The following is a 26517-nucleotide window of genomic DNA, read 5'->3' as shown; positions in this document are numbered from 1 at the left end:
GGTCACGATAGCATCTGCCATCCCAGTAAACCTGTTTGCCGGGTGTCATTTCTCATGCCAACTGGGGGTCTCCTGGTGCTTCTTCACTGAGGAATTTTAGATCTTGTCCCAAAGCTCAGTATTCTTGATGAATAAACACTTTGTGGGTTGTTTGTCTTGGATGGAATTCCAGGGCATTGCAATGCTTGTTCCTAGTTTTTTATTTGCTTCTTAAGAGAAAATCTTCTTGACCTCCTCACTCCTTCATGCTGGAAATCTGTCATGTCTTTACGCAATTCACCCTGTCATCAGATATATTTCTTAAATGCCTACAACAGGGCCAAGTCTTTCTTAGTTACTGGGGACAGAACAGGTTCAAGCTCAGCCCTCCCAGATTTAACTTAACCAGCAAAAAAAAAAAAAAAAACCAATTAGGTTGTTTTCAGTAGCAAAAAGTGCTATAAATAGTGACTTTTAATAAGCACCTGCTATGTGCTAGGTCCTGGTGCTTTCCTGTTTTACCAACAAGGACACTAAGGACAAGTGGATGAGTGATCATCTGGCCACACAAAGTGCCCCCCACATAGTAGGCATTCATTACATATTAGTCAGTAGTTTTATTTCTTCTGCAAGTGGTGACGTCACTTACAGGAGCTCCAGCTAGTGCTGAAACCTGGCATAGCTGGGCCCCAGGGAAGAGGGCGTTCTGACCTGAAGGGCAGGGGCAGGGCCTGGGCTGGAGTCCTACTGGGGAGCCCGTTCTCCAGGGGCAGAAGGAGAAGCCCTGAGGGCCCCAGCTCTGCTCAGCCTTTGACAGAGCGCTCACCTCACACCCAAACACCTGTGGCAAGAGCGACAACACAGGGCCCATGACAGCAGCAGCCTGGGGTTTGAGCCAGCCCATTGCCACCCTGTCTGGTCTTCACAGAACACCTGTCAGGAAGGTGCTGCTCCTATCAGTCTGCGCAGGAAGGGATGGGGCTCAGGAACCCCATGAGTCCCTGCTGCTCAGCCGGGACCCCAACCCCAGGCCCAAGTCTTGCCCCAAACCCAGGGAGCCATGGCCATCAGCTGTCCTGTTCCCTCTACAGTGAGGATGTCCTGCATGTTACTGTCTCTGGCCTCCCTACGGCTTTCACGCCACTGCTTCCCCAGGTGGCTGGAGGCTCAGGCACTGCGTCCTGACCCCACACTCAGCCTGCCCACTCTGAGCACCGGACGAGCCCCCGAGCACTCGGGCCATCCCCCTAAGGGATGGTGGAAGACCCGGGCCAGCCTCTCCTAAGCCTAGCCCCTGTCACACCCACTCTAAAGTTAGAGCAGCCCCAGCCCAGGCCTCAAGGCCCAGAGCCTGTGTTCCCCCAGTGCTGGAGCCGCACCCAGGGATGTCAGCAACACAAGGACCTTGAGGTCCACTCGGCACCTCTGGGAATCCCAGACAGAGGTGTCACCCATCTGGGGATCAGGCCATGCTGTCCACAGGCTGGGGCAAGACTAGATGGAGGCCAAGATCCCTACCCCTGTCCCCGCTCTAACCAGGACATGTCACCATCCACTCAGGGGGCCTGAGGCCAGCTATGGGGAGTGACTGGCAGAACCCCTACCTTCCTGGCTTAGTAAATGCAGCCTTTACATTATTGCTTAAAAAAAAAAAGAAAAAAAAACTACCCTTTTTTTGGATTATCCCACTCTTGCAATCATTGGTGAGATTGAGACTGGGGTGGATGGGGGCAGGCTGGACAGTGGGCCGCTGAAAGGTAGCTTGGGAAGCTGGGGGAAGCCCCCACCAGAGTTCCTTCAGGGAAGGCCTCAGTGCCTAGCTGGGAGCAGCCCCCACTACCCCCTCCTCTAGGGCTGGCCTGGGCTGCAAAGCTATCATGCCCAAGGGCTCAATTTCCTGGTTGGCTGCCTGGGCCTCAATGCAGTTCAACAGTAATGATCTCTCCTCACTCCAGGACTCCTGATGGGCCCCACTGCAGCCCCTCTGGGCCAACCACCTGAGTTGACACCACCCCTCACCCAGTCCTGCATCCCTCAGCTCCCTCCCAGGGTGCTGGTCACCAACACACATCCTGACCCCACCCTCTGTCTCAGCAGCTACTCCCAAGACACTCCTACAGGAGGGAGTCCCAAACAGGAACCGGCCACAGCAAGTCACATCCAAGTGCCCTGCCAGCCCAGGTTCCTAGATCTGGGCTGCCAAAGGTGACCCCAGCGCATTGCTGGCCTTGACCTCAGCCCCCCAGGTACAGGCTCTAAGGCTCTGACCAGTGAGGGGTGTCATATGGCCTGATCAGACTGAGCAGAGCCCTGTTGGCTAGAGCCAGGGTCCGGGGGTGGAGAGAATGGAGCCGAGTTGAGGACCACTGAGCTCTGGATGTGGGAGATGAGCAACAGCCTCTTGGTGGGGCGGGGGGGGGGGGGGGGTCTCAGCCCTGACCTGGAAAGAGGGCAGCCTGAGAATTCCTCCCAGTCTCTCCCTTGAGGGTCTGAAGCTTCCTGTCACCCTGGGAGCTGAGCTCTGCTTGGTGGTGGGGACCCCATGGTTTCTTGAGGCCAGGAAAAGGGGTTTCAGGACCCACCAACCCTGCACATCTTCCCTTCTCCCCTAGCCCTCCTACCCAGCTGCCCAGGCCTGAGCCAGGCCCAGGGAGCCCCAGGGACGCAGGGGTCTGGGTCTCTCAGGGAACAGATGGGGATATGGCTGCATCAGGGCCATCCCAGGGGCCTGGCACTGTTTGGGATCCCCGAGGAGGAGAGGCTGCCGAGGCCCCAGGGGCAGGACTGGAAGGCTGTGAGGCCTGCCTGGAGTGACTAAAGTGCCACATGCTCACGCACCCCTGTGGACTTGCTGGGACATCTCATCCTCTACTCCCCACCAGGAGGCAGGACTTAACTTCAACCTCCCCACCCCCACAAGTCTGGGCTTCCCAGGTGGCACTAGTGGTAAAAAAAAAATACCTGCCTGCCAATGCTGGAGACATAAGAAATGCAGGTTCAATCCCACGTGGGGAAGATCCCCTGGATCATGTCAACCCACTCTAGCATTCTTCCTCAAGAATCCCATGGACAGAGGAGCCTGGTGGACTACCAGTTCATAGGGTCGCAAAGAGTCAGACATGACTGTAGCAACTTAGCACGCACACACACCCACAGCCCAGTGCACCAGGGCTCCCTCTGGCCCCAGGGCCTCTGCATCTCTGTGCTGGTGCTAAGGCAGCACTGTCTCAGCTTCAGAGGACTGAGCCTGGAGAGGGCAGGGTCTCCCACTCACCACCCCCGGCGCACACGTGGGTTATCCACGAGCTTTGGGTGGTAGAAGCCACAGCAGCAAGGTCAGCACCAGCCTCCAGCTCTGAGCACCTCCCAGCAGAAGCCTGGTGGCCCCCTGCCCCTAAGCTCTCTCTGCTCAGACCCCATCATGGAATGGGTCTGCCTCAGGGGTTCCACTCCTCACACTGCTGCCCCTCTCCCCCAGGGGTACTCTGTGTGCCTCCCGGGCCCCCAGGAATGGCAGCAGCTCTCAGTTTCCTAGCTGTGCCCCGTCCTGAGCAGGCCCAGGATCCAGAGCAGGCACCTTGCCAAATCCTAGCCCCACTTTCTGATCATATGAGCTGTCCATGGTCCTGGGCGGGCCCCTCATGCTGGCCTCTCCAGCTTTGGTCCCAGGAACCCCGGTTCTGTTGGAGGCACAAGCGACGGGCACCCACGAGATGCCCACACACTTGGACACTGACTACGGGGATGTGGGAGTCCAGGGAAGGGACAGGGCCCAGTGGTGAGGGTCCTTCATACCAGATGGAGGGGCTAGACCAGATGGAGGCCAAAAGCCCTACCCCTTTCTCCGCTCTAAACAGGACATGCCACCATCCACTCAGGGGCCCTGAGGCCAGCTATGGGGAGTGACTGGCAGAACCTCTACCTTTCTGGCTTAGTAAATGCAGCCTTTACACTATCACTTAAAAAAAAAAAAAACCCACCCTTTTTTTGGATTATCCACTCTTAAAATCATTGGTGAGTTTGAGACTGGGGTGGATGGGAGCAGGCTAGCCAGTGGGCTGCTGAAAGGTGGCCTGGGAAGGTGAGCGAGAGCGAGACAAGCCTGGGTCTTGCCTGAACATTCCACCCTCTTGGTGCCAACTGCACTGACCTTATCAATGATCCTTCAGTGAGCAGTAGGCATGCCTGGCTGCCACTCCCACCACAGGTCTTCCATGGACCCCTGTCCAGGCCCAGAGGAGCCCCTGCTCTTGCCCAGCAGCTCTGAGCACTGGGCTCCACCTCACCTCCTTCTTGCTCAGCCCTCAGCTTAAGCCTGACACCCCCTCTCCTGTTCCCCACCACCACCAAGTGTGGCTACTCTCTCTTAACTAGCCCCTCTGCTGGAAGGGGCACCTACCTGATTCACCACCAATCCTTGTGTCCAAGCAAGCCCATGTACTCACAGCAGGTGCTCAGCCCACCAGAGTGCCTGGTAGACAGAATGGCCCAAGGTCCAGTCAGGGCACCTGTCTCTTTCCCAGCCCATAGGACCAAACTGTCCAGCCAGGGCTAGCACCAAAGACCCAGGAGGAGAACAGGGAGGCTTCCCCTTCAAGGGCAGTTGGGGCCTGGGGCCTGGAGGAGGCTGAGGGTGGGGGAGAAGGCTACTTTCCACACCGGAAAGAAAATCCTCCTTCCTGGTTGCAGAGCCAGGGTGTGGCCCAGTCTCCACAGGGAACATGCTGGGGCTGCCCAAACTAGGGATCTCACAGCTACTGGAGACGTCCCCAAACAGAGCTCTCTACTCACCCCCACTGACATAAGCACCCTGCCCCATCTGTCTGCCCTACTTTCCACTCTCCTCGCCAACCTAGGCTTGCCAACCAGCTGGACACAGGCTGGAGCTGGGAACGCAGAATTGGTTCTGGAGCCCCTGGCACCGTGCAGTGAACATGGGTGGGCTCCCCAGCTTCCCACCCACAATGAAGTCGCTGAAGAGCTGGAAGGCCCCTGGCACACAGCTCATTCTGGGTACCACCAGGCCAACAGCTGGGGGAGGGCATGCACCAGTGGGGGCCCACATCTGGTTGAGGGCTGGGCACGCACTAGCCAACACCCTGTTATCTGTCCAGGGTGAGAGTGGGGAGGACCCCATTATGAGCCAAGGCCAGAGCAGACGGGCATTGCGGGGGCACGACTGGGGCTCAGCCCTGGGCTGTGGACAGCAGCAAAAACAGACTGGAAGTGCAGGGGCCACCGTCCAGCACACCTGCCGCCTCCGATAAGCCAGAAAGGTGCAAACAGGCTGGACTAGCAGGGAGCCTGGGTCCCAAATGATGGGGCCCAGGAAGCGGGGATGGGAGGTGGGAGAGAGACAGGGCCTGTTTTCAGGCTGGGGCGGCGGTTATTTAACCACCTCAAGCCAACACAAAGCTAGGATGCGCTGCCCGGCAATCCAAGTTAGACAGACAACGGCGCTGAACTTCCTCCAGGGCGGACCAGCGAGGGCCACGCCACTGGGGCGGGGAGGGGCGGGGCCAAGCTGAGCTTGGGGCGGGGCCTAGTTGGCCTCGCAGCCAATTAGGCGGGGCGGGACCGGAGCCTAGCAAGGGAGGGACCGAAGCCTACCTGGGGCGGGGCGATATCGGGGCGGAGTCTCACCGGGCTGGGGCGGGGCCGACATCGGGCGGGTCTCGTCGGGGCTGGGGCGGGGCCGAGAGCGGGGCTGTACCACCTTATAAGGGGGACGCGTCCGCGCGTGCGCGCCCTCACGTCTGGTTTGCGGAGTGGCAGCCCGCTTTTTCTTATGCAGATGGGCTCTGTGGCCTAGCGCCCCCGTGCCCACCGTCCGTGATCTCACGCCGAGGCCCTCGAGGGGTCGCCGCCGAGGTGGGGCCCGGGCGGCGCGTGGATGAAGTCGAGCGGCCCGAATGGGCGGCAGGGGGCGGCCGGTGCGCGACGGCTGGCGGGGCTGACCACCGGCGACCGGGAAGTCGGAAGGGCGCGGGTGGGCAGGGGGCGACGGATAGGACCCGGGGCACGGAGCTAGGGGCGCGCCGGCCACAGGTAGGGCCGCTTTCCGGAGCCCCAGGCCTGCGGCCCAGCGCACAAAGCGCCTTTGTTGTTCCTCGCGGCCGGTTCGGGCTGGTTGGAGCCGCCCGCGCGGAGAGGGCGGGCCGAGAGTTCCGGATCCCCTCCTCGACTTGGTAAACAAACCCGGCCTCCGCCCCTCCCGGGAGCCCAAGGGGCTGACCTGACCCTGGGGTCCGAGTGGGTCGACTCAGCCCGGGTGGGGAGCGCCCTTCTGCGGAGGCAGCAGTGACCGAAGGGGCTCTCCGACCCCCGCGTGCGCAGGTTTCCACCAGCCCGCAAGCAAGAGCATGGCAGCCATCCCCTCCAGCGGCTCGCTCGTGGCCACCCACGACTACTACCGGCGTAAGTCAGCCCCTTGCCTGCGCCCCAGGCGTCTTGAGCTCCCCCGCCTAGAGCTTGTGGGGTCAGCTCCAGTTGCTTGAGAACCTGTATCCCGGTGGGGAGTGAGCTGCTAAGGACCCTTGACACCGGCCTGCGCTGCCGGTGAAGCCAGTGCTTGGCCGGGTGGACTTGAGGCCCGGTGCCCCGTGGAGCTGAGCGGGCCTCTTCTCTCCAGGCCGCCTGGGCTCCACTTCCAGTAACAGCTCCTGCGGAAGTGCCGAGTACCCTGGGGAAGCCATCCCCCACCACCCAGGTGAGTGCATTGACTCCTCTGTTCCCAGGTCTGTGCCCAGGGAGTGACAGCAGCACCCTGACTTTGCCCTGCTCCCCTTAGGTCTCCCCAAAGCAGACCCCGGACACTGGTGGGCTAGCTTCTTCTTCGGGAAGTCCACTCTCCCGTTCATGGCCACAGTGCTGGAGTCTCCAGAGCAGTGAGTGTGCCTTTCTGGGGACCATTGTGGGGGGAGGGGCGGGGACAAGTGGAAACAGCTTCTGACTTCCTGCTCTCCCCCAGCTCGGAGTCTGCCCAGGCCTCCACCAGCACGATCACCTGTGACCTGGCTCGGGAAGCTGTGGGGAAGCAGCAGCCCAGCGGCCAGCCTGGCAAAACCAACTGCAGGCCCCCGTCCTGAGTCACCACCACCAGCTGCCAGGCTTCCTTCCAAGGCGCTAGGCTCATCAGAGCCCTCTTCCTCCCCCTGCCTTGTACCCTCCCTTCCCCTCCTTTCCCCAAGACCAAGCAGGCTGCAGTCAGGGGAAGCAGTTCGGTTTTTAATATCAAAACAGCAAAACACCAAAAAGGAAGTTGAGAGAATACCACTCTCTGCTATCCGAGCCACACGAACGCGCCTTCCTCACACCCCATGACCCTGTGCCTTGCACCAAGTGGACAATAAACTCCAGGAGTGAGCAGCCTGGTGTGTGGGTGTGTGTGTGTGTGTGTGTGTGTGTGGGTGTGTGTGGGTGTGTGTGTGTGTGTGTGTGCGTGTGTGCGTGCTCCCCCACCCCCGAGGGAGAAGTCACTAACCCCTCAACCTTCTCATTCCCAGGTGTGAGAGAGCTGGCCATGCTCCCTGGGCCTTCCTGGAACCCCTCCTAGGGGGCGTCCTCTGAGGTCTGGCCCAGGGTCATGTGGGCAGACAGCTCCAGTGAGTGTGGAGCCTTGCATCTGAGAAGGGGTGGGTTGCCTGGCTATTTTGGGAAATCAGGGAGAGCAGGCAGTCCAAGAATTGGAGCAGAAGCGTCCAAGGCAGCTGCTGAGGTCAGAGCCCTCTGTGTGATTCCACCCCTGGCCCCTCCTGCTGCTGCTATAGGAGGCCGGTGGGGTCTCTACCCTGGGGTCAGAGGGATGCCGGTGCCCCCTGGAGGACCTTGAGGAGGCAGTCCTCAAACTTTTCTCCCACATGTCTTCTGTTATGGGTGTTGCCTCCCCTTTTCTCTTGTAGGACACACTCTGGACAGGGCCCCCAATCCCCAGAGTGGATCTGAGGCCCCTGGCACCCCACTGAGGCAGAGGGGAAGCAAGTGTGGGAGGCTCCTGTGGGTCCCTCTCACCAGGGAATCCCAGCTTTGGGCAGAGTCTGACTGCAGGTCTGTGTGGTGTTGCGGGGGAGGGGTCCTCATCCTCTGCCAGCCTCCTGGGATAGGCCTGAGGGGGTTGGGCTGGTGGTGTCCACATTCAGGGCCAGCAGAGTTTGACTGGGGTGTGGGGTCAGGAGAGGGCAGTTCAGTGAGGCAGTGGACAGAGCTTTGGTGTGAAGTCAGAAGCTTAGAGGGGTGGCCTCCCCTGCTTCAAGGGCCGGGCTCTGCTGGAGGGGCCCATCCTCCTCTGGCCACCCCTCCCCAACTCTATTCTAAGTCACATGAGTCCATCCTGAGGCATTTGGGTGGCTAATAGCCCCTAAAGCCTACACCATCTGTCCTGCCTGTCCTCTGTGTGTCCAGGCAGGTTGCAGGCTTGGGGGGCAGGCTCTCCTGTGGTCGCAGGGAAGGCTGGTGGTCAGTGCTAAGGCTGAGTGGGGGGTCCACCTCAAGGATTAGCATGACCCCCACCCAGTCCTGGCCACATTGTCCAGATGAAACCCCGAGACACCCCAGGGCAGGTGTTGCCAGGGCAGGTGGACAGGAACAGCACTGGCCCCGGGGAGCAGGTGTCAGTGCCTATCTCTGCAGAGGACTGGGAAATCATGCACCCTCAAGTCCGAGGTTCAGGCAGGGCCAGGGGCCAGAGGGGGTGCAGCCAAAGCCTAGGTCCCCACCACATGGCCAGGGAGGCTTGACCCTGGTCCTGCTAGTTGGTGGGCTTCAAGTCAGGACCAGGGACAGGTCCATTCTGAGGAAAGGGGTGATCTGGCTCCTGGAGCCTCCAGGGCAGACGTTGGCTGTGGGGTGCCTGGCATTTTGCAGGTGCTGGCATCGGAGAAGGACAGCCCCAGCTCCAGGCTGCATTGGGGAAGGGGTAGGCCCAGGCCTGCCAGAGCCCCTTCCCAGGAGTGTCCGGCTGGTTCTGGGAGTGGTCCATACCTTCAGCAAATCCTCAGTGAATCAGGGTGGCCCACAGCCATGATCTGAGGTCCCTCAGGCCTTGCCTGACATGAGGGCTGGCCTGTCCCCTGGGCATCTGCAGGGAGGCTGTGAGCTCAGAGCGGGTTCTCGTACCTTGTTAAGCTGGAGAGCTTCTCCCACAGCCCTTTGAAGTAGGGTCTCTGCTCAGGGTCCTTGTGCCAGCAGGAGAGCATCAGCTTGTGTGTGGTGGGCGGGCACTCTGGGGGGCGGGGCATGCGGTAGCCGCTCTCCACCCTCAGGAAGGCCTCGTGGTTGGACATGCCTGCGGTGGATGGTACAAAGAGGCTCTGGAGGCAGGAGGCCAGTACCCTCTGCACACCTGGCACTCCTACCGCCCTCTTTTGGCTGGTGGCCCTGGAAAATACCCAGTGAGTGGTGCAGGGTGGTGTGACAAGGAGGCAGCCCCCTACTGCCCTAATGACAGTCTGCAATGCTGGGGCCCAGTACCTGGATAGGGCGTCTGACCCCTGCTGAAAATCTCATGGAGGAGAACCCCGAAGGACCAGACGTCAGACTTGATGGAGTAATGCCCTCGGGAGAGTGCCTCTGGGGCAGTCCACTTATAAGGGATGTTGTGGTCATAGGAGAGATAGATGTCCTCCTGCAATCAGACACATGCTGGGGGTGGGCCTGGGGCCGCCCCTGCAGCAGGGATAGGCCAGAGGAGCCTGGCATGTGGTGGGCAACTGTGCAGTCAGGACCCACACCATGTCATGGCTTCCTGGGAGCTGAGCTGGCAGACCGTGCCTAGATACCCACAGGCCATGCCCTGGAAAACCACAGTCGCAGAACCGAGTGGAAAGCCTCCCAGAACAAGGGGCAGAGAATCCCTGAAAGTGAGCTTCCAGTGAGCTTCAAAAAGACTTTGGCAGGGGCAACAGATTAACAGCCAAGCTAGGGGGATGCAAGGTCTGCTTGAGGAGCAGTCAGGAATGGCTGACACTTAGCTCTGGGTGTCATGACTGAAGGAACCCTCTCAACTTAGTGTTAATGGGAGTCCTGGAAGTGTTTGTGTTGCCAGCCTGCTGGGCCAGGTGCCTCCCCCACACCCCGCTTGCCTGTGCGCCCTGCCCTGCTGTTGCCACCCACCCGCTCAGCAGGGACTTCCGTGTTCGCAGCTTCTGGGCACAGAGCTGTCCTAGACTCGTCCAAGCGCCTGCACTGCCCTCCCAGAAGCCTCCTAACCCTGTCAAGGGACAGCTTGGGCTCCATAGCCCATATCTCACCTGAGAACGGGAAGGCCACAGGAACTTCCGGTGGCTCGTGCCCTCACTGCCCATGCCCCGCCCCCTCAGCTCTCTACCCTGCCCCACCCCTACCTTGATGAGCCTGGCCAGCCCGAAGTCCCCAACTTTGCAGATATTGTTTTCCCCCACGAGGATGTTCCTGGCAGCCAGGTCCCGGTGGATGTAGTTCTGCGATTCCAGGTAGCACATGCCCTCGGCCACCTGTGCTGCAACGTCCATCAGCTCCGAAATGGGCAGGGCTTTCTCATCAGAGTCTGCAGAGGCCAGGGGAGGCCAGGGTGAACAGGACCAGCCAGGGCCAAGTCCTCTCTGCAGACTCGCGTGCTCAGGGGAGGGGTTGGGGCAAAGGGCAGATGGCCTGATTTCAAATTGGAACTGTGGAGCCACTGCAGGCCTTGTAGAGGCTGATACAGTCAGCACATAACCCTTTGGAATTTCCTTCTGGGAATCCACACTGAAGCAGTAAGAACTCAAACATATGTACACAGATGTTCAGCCCAGCATTATTTACATGAAAACCTTAGAAGGTTTCAACAACAGGCACCTAAGTGGACATGGCACATCCACGTGGTGGCTCACAGACTACCAGGATTTCATTTCTGATGAACATTTAATGATATGGGAAACTGCTTGCAATTATCACGTGGAAAGTATTCCCAATGTTGCTGTATTAAAATAGACCCCCTGATGTGCACACATGCATATTGGGTGTAGTTTATCCTGCATGTACACTTCCTTTTGCAGCAACTCTGCAGTCAGGCCACGTCTGCACACAGTGGCGCCTCTGCTCACTGGCTGCGGTTGTCTGGTCTGGGTGTTAAGTGATGGCTCTTGTTATAGATGATGAGGTATGTGTGTCAATGAGACACACGGCGTGCGAGTGTGTGTGGGTGTGTGGCTGTGTAAGCATGTTCACAAACACCAGAAGAAGGGACAGGGTCTTCTAGGAAGAGAGAACAGCAGTGAGACTAGGCTGTGTGTCCCAGTAGCAGGAGGGGTGGGCAGCTACACCAAGGCTTTGACTAAAGAGGCCTCAGTTCACTGTGGGTGCAGGAGTGATGGGAGGCTTTTCTTGTCTTTGATCTTATCTGTATTTTGTCAATGAGTGGTACATTCATCACAAGATATTTTAAATCCTTTTGTAAGCAGAAAAGTGCTGAGGAACCCCCCAGAACCCCAGGCTGTCCTGTGCGTGGTGTGGGGTACACATCTGTGCACGTCTCCAGTTCCCTCCAGTGGGCACAGTCACTCTGGTGCCCCCACTCACCCCTCAGCAGCTCCAGCAGGCTCCCCTTCGGCATGAGCTCCGTGACAATGTACACCGGGTCCCCCACGGATGCCACTGCGTACAGAGCCAGGATGTGCTTGTGCCGCAGCTTCTTCATGGCCTGGATCTCCGACTGGAACGTGTGCTGGTGCAGAAGGTCGGCTGTGGGGGTGGGCGGCCTCGCTGGGTGTGGCCCCTGGAGAAGCTGGGGGCCCTCAGCCTGCCCCTGCACCCAGCCACACCAGCAGCAGCTCAGGAAATGTGGGCACCCTTCCAGATACCCCATCTCCCAGGCCAGGATGCCAGGTCAGACCCAGCCTCATCCCCACTGTTCACATGGGGGTCCACTATGCCCACCAGCAGCTCTCCCCACACTCCAGGCACCACAGACACCCCCGTGGGGTTTACCCCTGCCCAGCTTGATGTGGAGCTAGAACTCCCCCTAGATGTGCTCGCTTGCAGCCCTGGGTCCCCGGTTCCTGAAGTGGGTGATCTGAACCTCTGGTGGTTCATCTAAGAAGAGTCTAGATGAACCTTTTCAGATCTCTGGTGATTACTTATTCTAAGGGCTTTTCTTCCATTTACATTAAGAATTTAAAATTTCCTGTCAGGATAAGTGCACTTGGGCAGCAGCATGAAAGCAGAAAGCCACCCAGACACTGAGCTGGGTGCCACACATGGTCCAGATCAGGGTGCTGAGTGGTGGGCGGGCCATCAGGGCCCAAGGCTGCTGCGCCACCCGACCCCCACTGGCCCACTGACCTCGGGCGATCACCTTGATGGCCACTCGGACCTTGTCCTTCCAGAGCCCTTCAAAGACCTCCCCAAAGTAGCCGGAGCCCAGCTTCCTGCAGAGCGTGAACTCCTCCCGTGGCCTCTCCCAGTCATCACAGTGGGGCAGGGGCTCTGGCTCGTGCTGCAGGGACATGGGCGGGGGCACCCGTCCACATGAAGTCAGCCTCAGCCACCTCCTGCTGGGGAGGGTCCTGGTGTCCAGCATGTAGCCGGGCTCACAAAGGCTGCCCCCAGCCAAGCTGACCCCTTCTGTGTCCAGCAGACAAAAAGCACCCTCCACCTACTCTGAACCAGTGACACTGGCCTGATTGCCATTCAGACAAAAGTCCTGTCTAGCTGCCGGCCAGGGCATATGGCCAGAGAGACTCAGGACATGGCAGGAACACAGCTGACCTCTTGCTGACCCGGGGGTGAGAGTGCCCACCCTCCCCCCATGCCCGGCTCTGTACAAACACAGCTGGCTGGCTGCCAGAGTCCCCAGAGAGTGTCCCCAAGGGTCCCCAGGCAGTTGAGGCAAAGACCCACACCCATCTCCACTGGAGGGTTCGTACCCCTGTAAGGGGCAGTGGGGAGGCCAGGGTCTGGCATGGGGGTCAGGGGCCCCTACCTTCCTGCAGGGCGAGGTCAGCCACAGGCCGTGGGACAGGCTCTGGACCTTGTGGTGGTCCACGAGCTCAGACAGGCCAGGGAAGGACACAGCCTCGTTGAGGTGCAGCCGGCCGGCCCGCCACCAGATCTTGTAGTGGCGCACAGTCTGCTGGTCCCGCACTGCACAGAGTGGGGCACTCATGAGCAGGTGCCAAGAGGGGCCCCCAGTGGAGAAAGTAAGGACCCAACAGGACCTCGGGACAGGAGCCCAGACCTTGGGGCCCTCGCCCACCAAGGGTCAGAGCTCCCAGGGCAAGGTCTAGACGTCCCAGGGCAGGGGAGAGGATAGGCCAGAGGAGCTGAGCTCTACATGCACGAAGGGTTTAGGGACCAGAAGTCTGGAAGTCAGGCCCAGGGGTGGGGAGGCGGCTGTGGAGCGGGGAGAGCAGGAAGTGGGTACCCGAGAGGACGTAATCGGCGCCTGGCTTCTCACTGACGCGGATCAGGAAGGACCCCGGCTCGTTGCCCGTGGCCTGCAGTCGGTGCAGAGCTTCCGAGCGAGAGATTTGGCCGAAGAACCACCTGCAGGATGGGGGCACCCTGAGCAGAGCAGATCTCCCCAGTGCCCCCGCCTCAAGTCTCGGCCCCTACCTTGAGTCCCAGCCCCCACCTGACCTGACCCTCTGCCTCCTTGTGTTGTGTCCCAGCCCAAACCCACAGATGCCCTCTGACACTCACTGACCCAGAGCACCCTTCTTTGCCCATTGCCAACCCCAAATGTCCCAAGTGGTCAATTCTGGATACCAGGAAAGGCCTGGAGATCCAGAAGTGGGAAAGGCCCTCCACCACTCTGCCTGGGGCATCCCCTGTCTGTGGGGATAGAGCCCCCCATCCTATGGGTGCAGCGACCCATCCCCAACTTCAGATATGACTCAGCAGCCATGCACTTGGACCCATCTTGTTTGGGTTTTTTGTGGGTTTTTTTTTTCGTTTTGGCCTTGCCAGACAACATGCAGGGTATGGGATCTTAGTTCCCCAACCAGGGATGGAACCCACACCCCTGCAATGGCAGCGCGGCATCTGAAACACTGGACCACCAGGGAAGTTCCTGGGCTACACTGTCCTGTGACCCTGTGGTACCTTCTCCCCCTGGGGCCACAGACACATGGTGCTCAAAAGCCCTGGGATCTGAGGATTCACACATACCAGCACACACCCATTCTCACACCCCGACTCCCAGCACCAGGGCAGGGACCAGCCTGGACTCTGGAGGGCAAGGTGGGGCCAGTGGGACTCCCCAGGGAACCTCTGCTGCCAGCCGCTCTGCCCTTTGTACCCTCAACTCCTGGCCCTGTTGAAATGTGAGCACCCGCACAGAGGACCACTGCCCAGCACTGAGCCCTGTGGGGTTCACAGCCCACTCCCACCCACCTGCCCAGCACCTCTGGAGTCTCTCCCCTTTGCTCCCAACCCCACCTCCTTGCCTCCTTCCACTTCTCAAATGTGCTGTGTTCCCAGGGACTCGGGGCCTTTGCCCTGGCCATGCTGATCCTGCCTGAGGCCATCCAGTGTGTGCTGTGTCCCTCCAGGAAGACACAGTAGGCACTCCATCGGTGGGGCGCATGGCACACAGGGACTGCCTACCCAGAGTCCATAGAACCTCCTCGGGTCGTAAGCAGCCCAGGCCAGGCCACTCCTGTGGCCCAAGATTCCTGGGCAGCCCCTCAGGACTGTAGTCACCTCCCGGAGCTATCTCGCCAGTGACAGGCAGTCATGCTGGCACAGGAAGCATGTCTGTGGCCCACACTCCGGCTGGCCTGTCTCAACAGCCTTCCCACTCCCTCTGATGAGACCACATGTCTGATTTCGGGTATTGGGAAGGGGAGCAAAGCTTCACTCCCCAGAAGGCCCAGACTTTGCCCTCTCTGGGTCCCACACCGTGCAGTGACCATGGGGAAGCCCAGGGGAGGGGCCACAGCCTCAGGACCCCCTCCCCGGAAGTCACACACAGACACCCAGCCAGGGATCCCAAGACCAGGATGGTAGGCCCAGCCTCTCGGGGGGACAGGGGTAGGGATATGGAGCCATGGGTTCCCAATCTGTGGCTGCCCAAGGCGCCGGCCCGCACCCAGAGCCCAGCCACAGAGGCACAGAGCTCTGTCCCCACAGACTCCTTTCCCAAGCTCAAGAGGGGCTGCATAGCCCAGGGATGGGGGTGCCTTGGAGTGACCCACCAGGGCCACAGGGACACTCACGGCTCCAACTCCACCGTCTCCTTCTCAGCCAGGTAGTTGTGGGGCACGTAGCCTTCAGCCAGGGCCCGGCCTGCCCCATCCAGCCGCACGGCCCACCACCACTCCTCCTCCTTTCTGGCCACGTGGAAGAGGTCCCCTGCCCGGAAGCTCAGCTCCTCAGCAGTCCGAGCCTCAAAGTCCCAGAGGCCCACGTACTGGGAGCCCAGGGGAGCCTGGCCCTCGGATCCCATGGCTGGTGCAGCAGCAAAACTGGGCTGTCCGGCCTTGCCACCTTCTCCGGTCCAGCTGGGAGCAGCATGTGGGCAGGGCTGTTCCCAGCAGTCTGTCCCTGCCCCACTGAGCCACCACCCATATCCCTGTGATGAGGCAGCCATGCCAGCCACACCTATGCCACCAGGGACAGCCCCTCTCGGGCCTTCTCAGGCACCCTAGGCTCCACCCTGAGGGCCACCCCCGGGCCAGGTCAGTCTGGGCACTAACTGACCAGTTAACACCTGCCGAGAAAGCTGCCCACCAAGTGGTCACAGGTGCCACTGGCCACATGGCCAGACCTAAGCGCCAGGAGAGGGGAGAGGGGAGTCACTGATCAGGCAGGAGGTGTGGGACTTGGAGCTGGCGGGGTGGGACAAGGCACGCCCTCCCCCAAACCCCCCGGACTGTTGTGGCTGAGCCTGGATCCCAGGATGGCCAGTTCCCAGCAGCGTCCCCACCAGAACCCCAGGGCTGCTTCTCTGCCTGCCCCTGGAGGAGCTCCCCCGAGGCCCAGGCACCTCCTCCCCGGCCAGAGGCTGGGGTGCAAGGGACTCTGCCCGATGGGAGGGCTGTGAGGACAATGAGCAGGGACTTACACACTCATCCTGCTTGTGGGCGTTTTCCCTTTTATTGAGAAGAGACTAGGCACCATCCGCCTCTCTGAGATCAAGAACAAGCCTGCTTGGTTCTAACCAAGGAGGACCCAGAGGGGACAGACAGATGGCTGGGCGGTGAGAAGTTCTGAAGCCCCCACCCCTGCACACCTACCCCCTCACCATTGGCCAGAACTCTCTGACCCCCTTGCCCTTGGGCCCCGCCCCTGAGCTCTGTCCAGAGGGCCTCCGGTTCTGCCCAACACACCAGCAAATGGGAGGGATCTGAGGCTGAGGCCTGGGCCCTCACTAGGGCATCAGCATCAAACCTGTTTAGCTTGTGCTGATGACATGCCCCTAGGAAATGCCGGTGACCCCCACGCACACCTGCCTCTCCTGTCACCCCACCCAGCATGCTCCTCCCTGCCCAGGATGCCTGCCAGCCCCAGTTCCCACACACCCCAGGAAACGAAGAAGGTGAGTCCTTCAACACGGCTGGAGCCCGAGCCCCACAGGCTTCTTGGTCTGGGAACCACCTGAGCCAGAGGAGCCCAGACCTCACCCTCGGGCACCCCAGCTCTCCCAGGACAGGGTAGAGAGGGGTCAGGGGCTGAAGGCCAGGGCAGAGCTGAGGCCCAGCTGCCTGGTGTCCCGAAAGGCTCGGGCCAAACCCTCTTGCCCCCTCCCCCATCTGCCTGGTTGGGGGTGGTGATGCTGGGGACCATGTCTCAGGCTCTGACCCACAACCAAAGTGATTGGGGCCCTGAAGTGGCGTGTTCTCACTTCCCCTCTCTGCTCAAGGGACCCCTCACCCTCCAGGGGCCCCTCCCCTCCCCTCTGGGAAGTCCCCTGCCCCAATTTCTCTAACCCTGCACAGACTGTTTCTCTGAGCATCTGAGAAGCCCCTGGGGGGGGAGGGTCACTTATCTGCACCCTAGGGTCCCAGCTTCCCATGATGCCTCTGCCCCTTCTGTCCCACAGGCCTCTGGAGCACAGCTGCCAGCCTGGGGCTCCCAGGATGAGAGTCGGGAACCCTTAGGGTGGACCCCACCTGCCCAATCCCTGTCCATGTCCATTTCATGGGACTGGAGCCGGCAGGGTGAGGTGAAGCCAACAGCGCACGTCCTGTGATGAAGCCATGCTTGAGATCAGCCCCAGGGCAGCAGTTGCACCTGGAAACTGGCTGCTTCCTGTCACAGGAGGGCCAGTGGTCACCAGGTGCCCAGACGCCAGAGCATCCGTGTCTGCCCCACCCCGACCCTGCACAGTCAGCCAGCACCCAGGACCCCAGCTCTGAGGCATGATGCCTCCCTGACCTTTGCCCCACCCACAGAGAACCGCCCAGAGTGTCACCCAGTCACCTAGTCACCAGTCTGAGCTTCCTGTGGTCTGACAACCCCCTCCCTCCCTCTCTCTCTGCTCCAGCCCCAGGGGCATGGGAAAGGCTCTTTACCTGGCCTCTGCAGCCTCCCCCACCATCCTGTTCCTGCCCACAGCCCAGGGGGTGTGCTGCCTCTGAATCCCCGGATGTGGATGCCAAGATGCCCTGGGGTGGAGGTGGGCACGTGAGGTCCAGCTCTTTCTCGGACACGATCCACCAGATGGTGGGCTGAGCCGTCAGGCCCAGGTGGCCCACAAGAGGGAGCAGCTATGCCAGTCTGTGTGCCACGTGGGGCCAGCGCCCTGGGCCTGCCAAAGCCCTAGCACTGGCAGCTGCAAGAAGGCCACAGCAACCCGTCAAGGCTCCTGACTGTGGGAGGGGGCTCGATGAGGCAGGCACGGGCAGGAGGCCTCTCTGCCCAGTGTCTCCCTGAGGTCAGGGCGAATGTGGGCTCTGTCTGGGCTTCTCTGCTGAGACCCTCCCTCTCTGGGGAATACTGGTCACCCTGGTGAAGGACACCGGTCCCTCTCCTGTCTGAGCAGGTGTCCGCGTTGTGTCTGCCTCGTGTGCACAAGCTTTGTGTGTCAGCATGTCAGGGTGTGAGGCCCACAGCCAGAGGCTCTGTGGACTGGCACCAGTTCTGGGCAGCAGGTATTGCTGGCAAACACTGTCCTGTGAGAGGGGTCCCTGGGCAGGAGCCCGGGTCATGTGAGGGTGGGGCAGTGGCGCCTGCTCGTGGTGCCCAGCTTCTCCCGCAGTGTGATGAAGTCTGGCCGCTCTTCCGGGCAGCGCCTCCAGCACCCCAGCATGAGCGCATAGACCTCAGCCGGGCAGGCGGCCGGGCGCGGGAGCCGGTACCCCCGTGAGATCTGCTGTAGAGTCTCGTGGTTGCTCATCCCTGGGGAGAGGCAGGAAAAGAGGCTGGGCAGGTGCTTCCTCCCTTGGCCTGGGAGTCACCCTGGAGCCCACCTCCAGCCCTGGGCAGACCCTGCCAAGCAGGCAGCCTCCAGGCTTGGTACCCCTTCCAGGCTCAGCAATCCCCGGGCAGGGGGTGACTCCTCCTCCAAGCTGGCTCCCACGCTTCCTTCCTTGGACTACCCTTGCCTCCTGCCTTGTGCTGCCAGGAGGCCCACCTTCGTAGGGACACCGGCCATACGTGAAGACCTCGTAGAGCAGTACCCCGAAGGACCAGACATCGGACTTGGGCGAGTACACGCAATAGCTGGCTGCCTCAGGCGCCGTCCACTTGACGGGGATCTTGGAGCCGCTGCGCAGGGAGTAGACGTCATCCTGGGCAAGGGGAGAGCAGTGGCGCAATGGGTGGAGAGGCAGCCTCCCCCCTAGCCCCTGAGTCGCCTAGCAGCCCATGGCCGGAGCCCACGCTGACCTTGAGCAGCCGGGCCAGGCCAAAGTCGGCCACCTTGCAGGCCAGGTCATCACCCACGAGCACGTTCCTGGCAGCCAGGTCCCTATGCACGATGCGCTGCTCCTCCAGGTAGCTCATGCCCTCGGCCACCTGACAGGCAAAGGTCAGCAGGAAGGGTGGGCTCAGGGCCTGGCCTTCGGGGCCTGCAGGCAGGGCCGACAGTCAGGCGGCAGGCGTCTGCCCTAGTCACTGCCCTCCGCACTTTGGGGTCCCCAGCTCTAAGTCAGGTGAGGACAGCACTGCCTGCCAAGGCTGGAGGGGGCACTGTGTTGTGGTTCTGTGTCAGCCTGACCCTGGTTCCCAACCAGAAACAGAAATAGACCAAAGTGGGGGAGGGCCGCACCCGGGGTCTGATGGGGTCCATGCCAGAACTAGTGACCTAGTGTAGGATTAGTGACCCAGAGGGGCCCCACCTGGAACTGCAGTGTCCAGACCCCGCCCAGCCTCACTCGTGTCCAGAGCCAACCCCGGCCATATGGGCCTTGAACAATCAGCATTCAATAAAAAGGCCTGGAGGACCATCAGGAAGGGCGAGGGCATCCCCATCCCCACTGTGACACTCACTGCCCAGGAAGGCCTGCAGGCTGCCCTTGCGCATGAGCTCTGTGACGATGTACACGGGCTCACCCGCCGAGCACACCGCATGAAGCCGGATGAGGCGCTCATGCCGCAGGCTCTTGAGCGTTTGGATCTCCTGGGCCAGGTCGGCGAGCTTCACGTCGCCTGCAGGACAGGGCAGCGTTTCAGGATCTGCCATAACCACCGCCACCCACTGCTACCGCCCTGGGCTCTGGGGTCCCACCCACCTGGTCTGATGACCTTGACTGCCACGGGCATGGAGCCCAGCCACAGGCCTTCCCACACCTCCCCGAAGTAGCCTTCGCCCAGCTTCCTCCGCAGGGTGAACTCCGAGTGGGGCCGCTCCCACTCGTCCTGCTCAAGGGACTTCTGCAGGGGTGGGAGCACTCAGGGCCTCTGCCTGTGGCTCCTTGGGCAGAGTGCACGGCTTCTCCTGGGGCCCTGGGCCTCCAGCTCTCTGCCCCTGTGCCCTGGCATACACTTGCCTCCGACCCTGCTCAGGGCCAGGGGCCTAGGTGCTGACCTCTGGAGGCCTGGCCCTAATTGCTTCCGGACCTAAGTGGCACCTTTGCCCATGCAGGCATCCATCCACACTCATTACTGTCCCATCCAGGCTGTCATTAAGAGACCAGAAGAACCAGATGGCTGCTCGGCCCCTGGCAGGACTGCTTGACTGGGACCATCACAGATACCATGGCTCCAGCACAGGTGTGGCCGTCCCGACAGGCATCTCTTCCCACGGCCTCCACGCTGGCCTGGGGCGGCTGTGGGTGCCATCCCTGGACGCCTTCCCCAACTTGCCTCCCCCGCCCCACCACCCTCCTGGTTGCTCCATGGCAGAGCTGGGCAGGGAAGGAGGGCATCTCACAGGCCTCATTCCCCTCCCTGCTCAGATAAGAGAATCCCATAGGGATGAACCTGTGAGAGCAGACCCTACCCTGCGACCAGGGCAGGGTCGCAGCCAGAGTGCAGAGGAGTCACAGGAGCTTCACCCAGGGTTGGGCTAAGCCAGCTGGACACGTGCTGCAGAGTGTCACGGGCCTGGCGAGGGGCAGCCTGGCGGAAGGGGTGGGGATGGGCCCACCTGGGGTGGGCAGGGCAGAGGGGGACAGGAGCAGCTGGGGCGGGCAGGGCAGGAGGGGGACGGGCCCACCTGGGGCATGCATAGCAGGGGAAGGGGTGGGCCCACCTGGGGTGCGCAGGGCTGCAGCAGTGGGCTCTGGATCAGCTTCCAGTTGGCCTTGTAATATGCCAGCAGCTCATCCAGACTGGGGAAGAGCTGGTCCTTCTGCAGGTAGAGGCTGCCGTCGACCGCCGTGGAGATGCGGTAGTGGCAGACTTTGGTCTGGGACCGGACTGGGAGGGCGCAGAGATGGAGACCCCATCTTGGCTGCAGCCCTGACCCTCCCACCATCTCAACCAGGCGACCCATACCATTGGCCCCAAAGTGGGCTGGGGGCTGGCACTGCCTGGGGAAGCCACCACCCCAAGGTCAAGGGCTCCCTGGTACCTGACAGTGAGAAGTCCCCACGGCTGCTCTCACTGGGCCGGACGAGGAAGGCCCCTGGCGCATTGGGGGGGGACAGCAGCAGCTGCTGGGCCTGGGTTCGGCTGATGCCACTGAAGTACCAGCTGCAAAGGGCGGACACAGCAGTCCCCATACTGGCTCAGCCCTGAGACACCCATGACTCCCATGGGTCAGGCCCCAGATGCCCACTCCATGCAGGAGGTAAAGAGAGGAACCTGGTGCCTGGTACTGGGGACCCAGTCCAGGGTCTGCACATGCCCCAGCCCCAGGGCCCAGTCTCTGGAGTCCTTGGGGACTGGGCACAAGGTGGGGGCACCCAAAGAAAGGACCGGATAGACAACCTGGGAGGGGCTGCTGCTGGAACCTGGGGTGAGAATGGGGCCTGGAAGAACAGGGGCAGAGATAGGCCTACCCTGGCACAGATAGACATCTGAGCCCACTCTGGGGCCCTATGGGGAGGGGGCCAGCAAACAACATGGCCAGAGTGAGCAGTGGGGCTGGGCTGAGGCTGAGGCAGGACAGGGTGGGGTAGGGTGATGGTGGGAGGGGCAGAGGTTTGTTAGGAGGTAAAATCAGCGGACATCTGGGGAAGGGTCAGGGACCTGTGGACGTGGTTCACCCAGACAGGCCCTGGGTGGATGGCAAGCCAGAGACACACTGATTTGGAACCAGGAGGCCCAGCCCCAGGCATCTGCGGGCTCCATCCACTGAGGGACTCCTGCAGCCAGCCCCTGCCTCGGGAACCCTTTACCCAGGAGAGACTCTTATGTGGGGAGGGGCTATAGAGGACAGTCCCAGGTCAGCAGTGCTTCCATCTCCCCTGCCCCTGTACCCACATCAGGGCCTGGGGGGCAGGGCTGAACCCCCATGTACACCCAGACTTCTGATATGTTCTTGGACTCTAGGCCCTGGTTGCGGAGCAGTAGGCGAGATAAGCCTGGGATATCCTAGCATCTTGTAAAGTTGAGGGGTCTCCTCCTGCCTGGCTGGCCCGGGGGACAGGCAGCCAGGTGTCCAAGGGTAATGACACAGCAAGTGTGGCAGCCCTTTCATCTGCAGCCCAGACAAACAGTCATTAGCTAGTCCTCCAAGGAGCCCTTCCCCTCCTCCGGACCCTGCCCACCTCCAGGAGCTGCTGACCCAGTCTGTCCTCCACCTGGAGGGACTGTGGGCCCCCTTCCCATCAGAATGGCTTGGGGTGGGGCTGGAGTCCCCTCCGAAGGCACCTTCCTGTGACTCAGGCTTTCCCCCAGATCTACATCTCCAGGAGACGGTGGGTGCCCAGGGGGCCCCAGGATGCCGAAGGTAGCCTGAGTGACACGAGACCTGCTGCTGGTCTGCAGAGACCCAGCTGGCTGCAGGACCTGCGGCCCATGTCAGGGCACGGTCTGCGCACCCTTCCTTTGCTAGCCCTGTTCACCAGCCAGTTTCTGGCCTTTCTCAGCCGGCATGTCACCTCTGCGGCACCAGGACTGGGAAGAGGTGCCTCTGCCCCAAGGGTTCCCCAGGTGCCCCCTCCTTCTAGAAGGTAGGGATGACAATGGCCAAGACATTCAGAGGAAAGACAGGTAGGGGCCATGCCCAGGGTTTGGGTCAAAGGCCCGTGTACTCTGTCCATAGCCATATGGTGGGGACCTGCCCGGCACCGGCACACACTGTGTCCTGTGGACCCTGAGCCTGGGCCAAGAGGTCAGGGAGAGGAACGGGCACGGACTCTGGCAGGAGTGGTTAGGTGGGGCCGCAAGCCGGCTGGACGGTGTGTGCATACTGGACCCACCACACCTGCCTGCTGGCACACGGGGATTCAGACCTGGTGTCCAGCAGTGTTTGCTCTGAGGAGCCTTCTGGGAGAGTACCCAGCCTCTGCTCCCTGCCATGACCACACAACTGGCATGCAAACAGCCAAGGGTCCATGCCAGCCACTCTCCACCTGTGGACTGCCCTGGCCCTAGGGGCCTCAGGCACTCAGGGGAATGGGTGGGCTCTCCCATCTGTACCCACCCCCCAAACGAGCCTCTTTGGGAGCAATCCCAAAGACCAGGGCCGTGTCTGCCCCATGCCTGGCCCAGAGCAGGAGGGAGGAGGCCAGGTGAATGTGGACAGGTGAGGGGGTGGACAAAGGCACAGCTCTGACCCAGCTTATCACCCCTTCCACACTGAGGTCACTATCTCACCCCTCACTGCACAAGAATGGCCTCTCTGCTCACCCATGTCCTCACCACCTCACTGCATCCTAGTCCTCAGCCCCCTGCCCCCAAGCAATGACCACTGAGCAAACACTGCTGGATACCAGGTCTGAATTCCCGTGTGCCAGCAGGCAGGCGTGGCGAGTCCAGTATGCACGCACCGTCCAGCCGGCTCGCGGCCCCACCTAACCACTCCCGCCAGAGTCCCTGCCTGTGCCTCTCCTAGCGGAATCAGGCGCCCGTCTTGCACACCATCCCGGCACCACACCTGCGGAACTTGCTCACCTCTGGATGACGGGGGCTGAGGAGTGATGCTGGATGTGCAGGCCTCAAACTATCCTGCACTTATTACTAACTCCCTAGAGCAGGTGGTACTCACGGCTGGTCTGAGAGCGTCTCAGGGGCCACCTTGGCCACGTAGGTGATGGGCACCAGGCCAGTGCAGGGCCAGCCCGAGAGCTTGCGGGCCAGAATGCAGCCGCCCTCCTCCCTGAGGGCGTGGAGCCTGTCCCCGCGGCTGACGCTCAGCTCCTCCGCGCGCCGCGCCGTGAAGTCGCACAGCGCCCTGAAGAGCTGCGCGGGCGCCGGGGGGCTGCAAGGCTCCGCGGTACTGGGCTCCTCTGCGGCGGGCTCCAGCTCCAGGTCAGCGTCGGGGTCTGGGAACCGCGGTGCGCCGGCCGGCCAGATCTTGTCCCAGAAAAAGGACAAGAAGGCCAGCCTCTTCCTGAGGAAGGTCTCCATGCCTGGTTCTGCACGGGGCGGAGGGGGCGCAGTGGCGGAGCTCTGGGACCCCGACGGGGAGACACTGGAGGGGCTGTGGGACGGCGAGCGCTGGGGCGGGGTTGGGGGGGACAGACGCTCCAGAGGCCCCCGCCAGCTCCCTGCGGTGCTCAGAGCAGCGCTGGGTGGCCCTCCAGCGCCGGCCACACGACAGCCGTTGCTCTCCTCGACCTCTAGGTTGTCTCGCCGGCAGGACTGGTCCCCAACTGCTCCAACTCTCGTGAAGGTGGGGCGGGCTCAGTCCCGGGACAGACGTCAGGGAGGGACTATGGGGCGGGGTCCCTAGGGCCGTGGTGGGCGGGGCCTCAGGGATGGGGCCATGGTGGGCGGGGTCTCGGTGGGGCAAGGTGGGCGGGGTCTCATGGGCTGTGAATGGTGTAGCTTGGGGAGGTCCCTGTGGGGAAGGGGCAGTCTGCATTTTGACGGTCAAGGTCACTCTCATAGTGTGATCTTGTAGGACAGTTCTGCAAGCTGGTCCCCTCAGGAAACGGGCAGAGGATACTTGGGAACTCTGTGTTATTTCTTGCTGCTGAATCTCAAAATTGAAAGTTTAATTTTAAGAAAATAGCTGAGAACGAGAAATTTAAAAAAAAAAGATGAAGTCAGAGATGGCAGAGGTGAGGACCTGCCTGACCCAGAAGAGGAGGGTAGACTGCCCTGTCCCCCACATTCTCTCTGTGAGTGGGCCGCACGGGTGGACGGTCTTTCTCTCACTGCTTTTCATTCCCTTCCCCACTTTCCAGCTCCCCGCCTCTCCCTCAACTTTGAGACAGCATCCCCTTTCCAAATAATTCAACTCTTGCTTCTCAGACCCCTAAATAACGACATAACAACAGCTACAACTTACAGACTAAGCGCCCAGGGCACCCCCACCCCCAACACGGTGATGGGCGCTTAGCCCGGCAAACCCTCCTCCCATGAGAAAGGTCACTAGGAGGGGCGGGGGAGGGGCACCGTGGAAAGGGAGGCTCTGCCAGGGGAGGGGAATTCAGAGACAGACATCCTATGCTGGAAGGTACCCACCATTGACCTACAAGGGGGTGGAGGTAAGGGCCCTCCCTTGACTTCAGGAGGCTTCCAGGTCGTGACCGGGGAACGCGCCCTGGCAATCTTCCCAAGTCGAGGGGGCCCGATCCCCACACTATGGGCTCTCCGCCCACCCCGCCCTCTGGGCAGAGCGTCACAAAGACCTGCGGTCCCCATGGCAACCCGCGGGGCTCCGCGGTGCGAGGCTAGGCGCGCCTGGTTCCGTGCACAGTAGGCGGCGCTGCTCCGGGAGGCAGGGCAAGTGGGCGCGCCGGGAGGCGGGCTGGGGGGTGAAGGGCGAGGGCAGTGTGGCGGAGGTGGGCAGGCGGGGTCTGGTGGGGGTCGGTTGAGGGGAAGTGGGCCCAGGGTCAGGGGACTGTAGGGGGTCCCGGAGGCGGAGGAGGGTGTAGGTCTGGGTAGAGGGCCAGGGCAGGCAGCTTCTTTTCCTGAGTTTAACAGCAACCTCTCCTGGCTTTTTCAATGGGGAAACTGGGGCCGTCTGGAAGCACCTCTGACCTGTAGTCCTACCTGGAGCTAAAGCTCCCTCCAGAGGTGGCTTGAATCTGTCCCAACCTTGGGCTACTGGGCCACTGAAGGACGCAGGCCAGCAATCCTAGTCCTGGTCTGTTGCACCTCAGCCCAGACACTGGTGCTGCTGTGCCCAGGGTTGGGTCTGCCGCCTCTGTCCCAGGAAGGTCCTGGCATCTGGGGAGGGAGACCGACTTGGGTCCCAACCTCACTCTGCCTCTTGGGCCTCTCACTCAGCCTCTCAGCTCCCGTTTGTAACTCATCCAACTTTCTGGGTGCTGGACAACCTCAGACCTCCCAGTGAAACCACGGGGTCTGTCTCACTGTCCTTGGGGGTGGCTGGGACCTGGGGCAGCAGCCAGGAATGCTGACCCCCTTTCTCCAAGGAGCCCCGGCCTTGTGGTCAGGACCTGCCAGGCTTGGGAGCACAGCTATGCCCAGCTCTGGGGCGCTCTGGACCCTCCTACAGAGGGGAACCTGGGTGGAGGAGGGGTACAGAAGGAGATAGACTCTGGGGTCTACACTGGGCTCAAAGCCTGGATTGAGAGCAAGCTACCAAGTGTTCTGGGCTCAGGCACCCCATCTGTGAGCAGGGGCACCATTCAGGGGCTTTTCTTATGGGCTCAGGAACATCCTGAGGCCCCAAGATACAGCAGGGCTCCGTAATGAGGAACTGGCATGATTACTCCTCAGAGCTGCGGCCACCTTGCCTTCTGGGCTGGCCCTGGGCCTCTGCCCTGCACCTGCAGTGGGGTGTGGACAGTCTGCAGGACAGTGGGGTCCCCAGCTGGGGTCTGGTGATGCTCAGACAGGATCACTCTGAATCCTGTCGACAGCTCCAGAGGAGCGGTGTAACCCCATTCCAGATGGGGCTACACAGCTAGGCAGTGGCTGGATTTTCCAAAGCACAGGCCCAGTGCCCCTGTCTCAGCCCATCCCTGTGTCATCACAAAAGACCATCAGTAGAGTGTCGGCCCTACAATGTCCACTTTTATCCAGATCTGCAGCCTGCCCACCTGGCCCTCCAAGCAGCCTCTGTCCAGAGAGATGAGCCCTCCTCACAAGCCTCCTCCCACTCCCACCCCC

The 26517-nt window shown here is 61.3% G+C and overlaps 3 protein-coding genes across 3 annotated transcripts; 1 reads left to right on the top strand and 2 right to left on the bottom strand.

Annotated features, from left to right (window-relative positions):
* Positions 1 to 5856: 5856 nt before the first annotated feature.
* PPDPF (pancreatic progenitor cell differentiation and proliferation factor) lies at positions 5857 to 7347 on the top strand. Its single transcript, XM_052650728.1, is given in 6 exon segments — positions 5857 to 6167; positions 6316 to 6396; positions 6611 to 6688; positions 6770 to 6866; positions 6950 to 7046; positions 7048 to 7347. Coding segments are annotated over 5 exon segments (582 nt in total). The 5' UTR covers positions 5857 to 6167; positions 6316 to 6341; the 3' UTR covers positions 7303 to 7347.
* A 1727-nt stretch (positions 7348 to 9074) lies between these two features.
* PTK6 (protein tyrosine kinase 6) lies at positions 9075 to 15382 on the bottom strand. Its single transcript, XM_052651261.1, has 8 exons — positions 15153 to 15382; positions 13358 to 13479; positions 12917 to 13077; positions 12277 to 12430; positions 11515 to 11676; positions 10320 to 10501; positions 9448 to 9601; positions 9075 to 9262 (listed from the first exon to the last, which is right to left on the bottom strand). Exons 1-8 carry the CDS (start codon positions 15380 to 15382, stop codon positions 9075 to 9077), a joined length of 1353 nt encoding a protein of 450 aa, XP_052507221.1.
* A 2700-nt stretch (positions 15383 to 18082) lies between these two features.
* On the bottom strand, positions 18083 to 23838 carry SRMS (src-related kinase lacking C-terminal regulatory tyrosine and N-terminal myristylation sites). Its single transcript, XM_052651202.1, has 8 exons — positions 23477 to 23838; positions 20894 to 21015; positions 20573 to 20739; positions 19611 to 19752; positions 19369 to 19527; positions 18766 to 18947; positions 18512 to 18668; positions 18083 to 18276 (listed from the first exon to the last, which is right to left on the bottom strand). The coding sequence occupies exons 1-8, from the start codon at positions 23836 to 23838 to the stop codon at positions 18083 to 18085; spliced, it is 1485 nt and encodes a 494-aa protein (XP_052507162.1).
* Positions 23839 to 26517: the final 2679 nt, after the last annotated feature.

This window comes from Budorcas taxicolor, chromosome 13 (genome assembly GCF_023091745.1).
Source record: "Budorcas taxicolor isolate Tak-1 chromosome 13, Takin1.1, whole genome shotgun sequence".
Lineage (NCBI taxonomy): Eukaryota > Metazoa > Chordata > Mammalia > Artiodactyla > Bovidae > Budorcas > Budorcas taxicolor.
Note: the sequence above shows the minus strand (reverse complement) of the source record. Positions and strands in the feature narration are given on the sequence as shown.

What these genes read in the sequence shown, in the direction of transcription:
- SRMS (XM_052651202.1), bottom strand. Translation starts at nt 23,838, where the DNA reads ATGGAGACCTTCCTCAGGAAGAGGCTGGCCTTCTTGTCCTTTTTCTGG. An exon ending in AGTCAAGGTCATCAGACCAG is followed by an intron (nt 19,528 to 19,610) that starts GTGGGTGGGACC and finishes CCTGTCCTGCAG; the next exon opens with GCGACGTGAAGCTCGCCGAC. An exon ending in CCTGCAGGCCTTCCTGGGCA is followed by an intron (nt 18,948 to 19,368) that starts GTGAGTGTCACA and finishes CCCTGCCTGCAG; the next exon opens with GCCCCGAAGGCCAGGCCCTG.
- PTK6 (XM_052651261.1), bottom strand. Translation starts at nt 15,382, where the DNA reads ATGGGATCCGAGGGCCAGGCTCCCCTGGGCTCCCAGTACGTGGGCCTC. An exon ending in CGCCGATTACGTCCTCTCGG is followed by an intron (nt 13,078 to 13,357) that starts GTACCCACTTCC and finishes CACTCTGTGCAG; the next exon opens with TGCGGGACCAGCAGACTGTG. An exon ending in TGACCTCGCCCTGCAGGAAG is followed by an intron (nt 12,431 to 12,916) that starts GTAGGGGCCCCT and finishes ATGTCCCTGCAG; the next exon opens with CACGAGCCAGAGCCCCTGCC.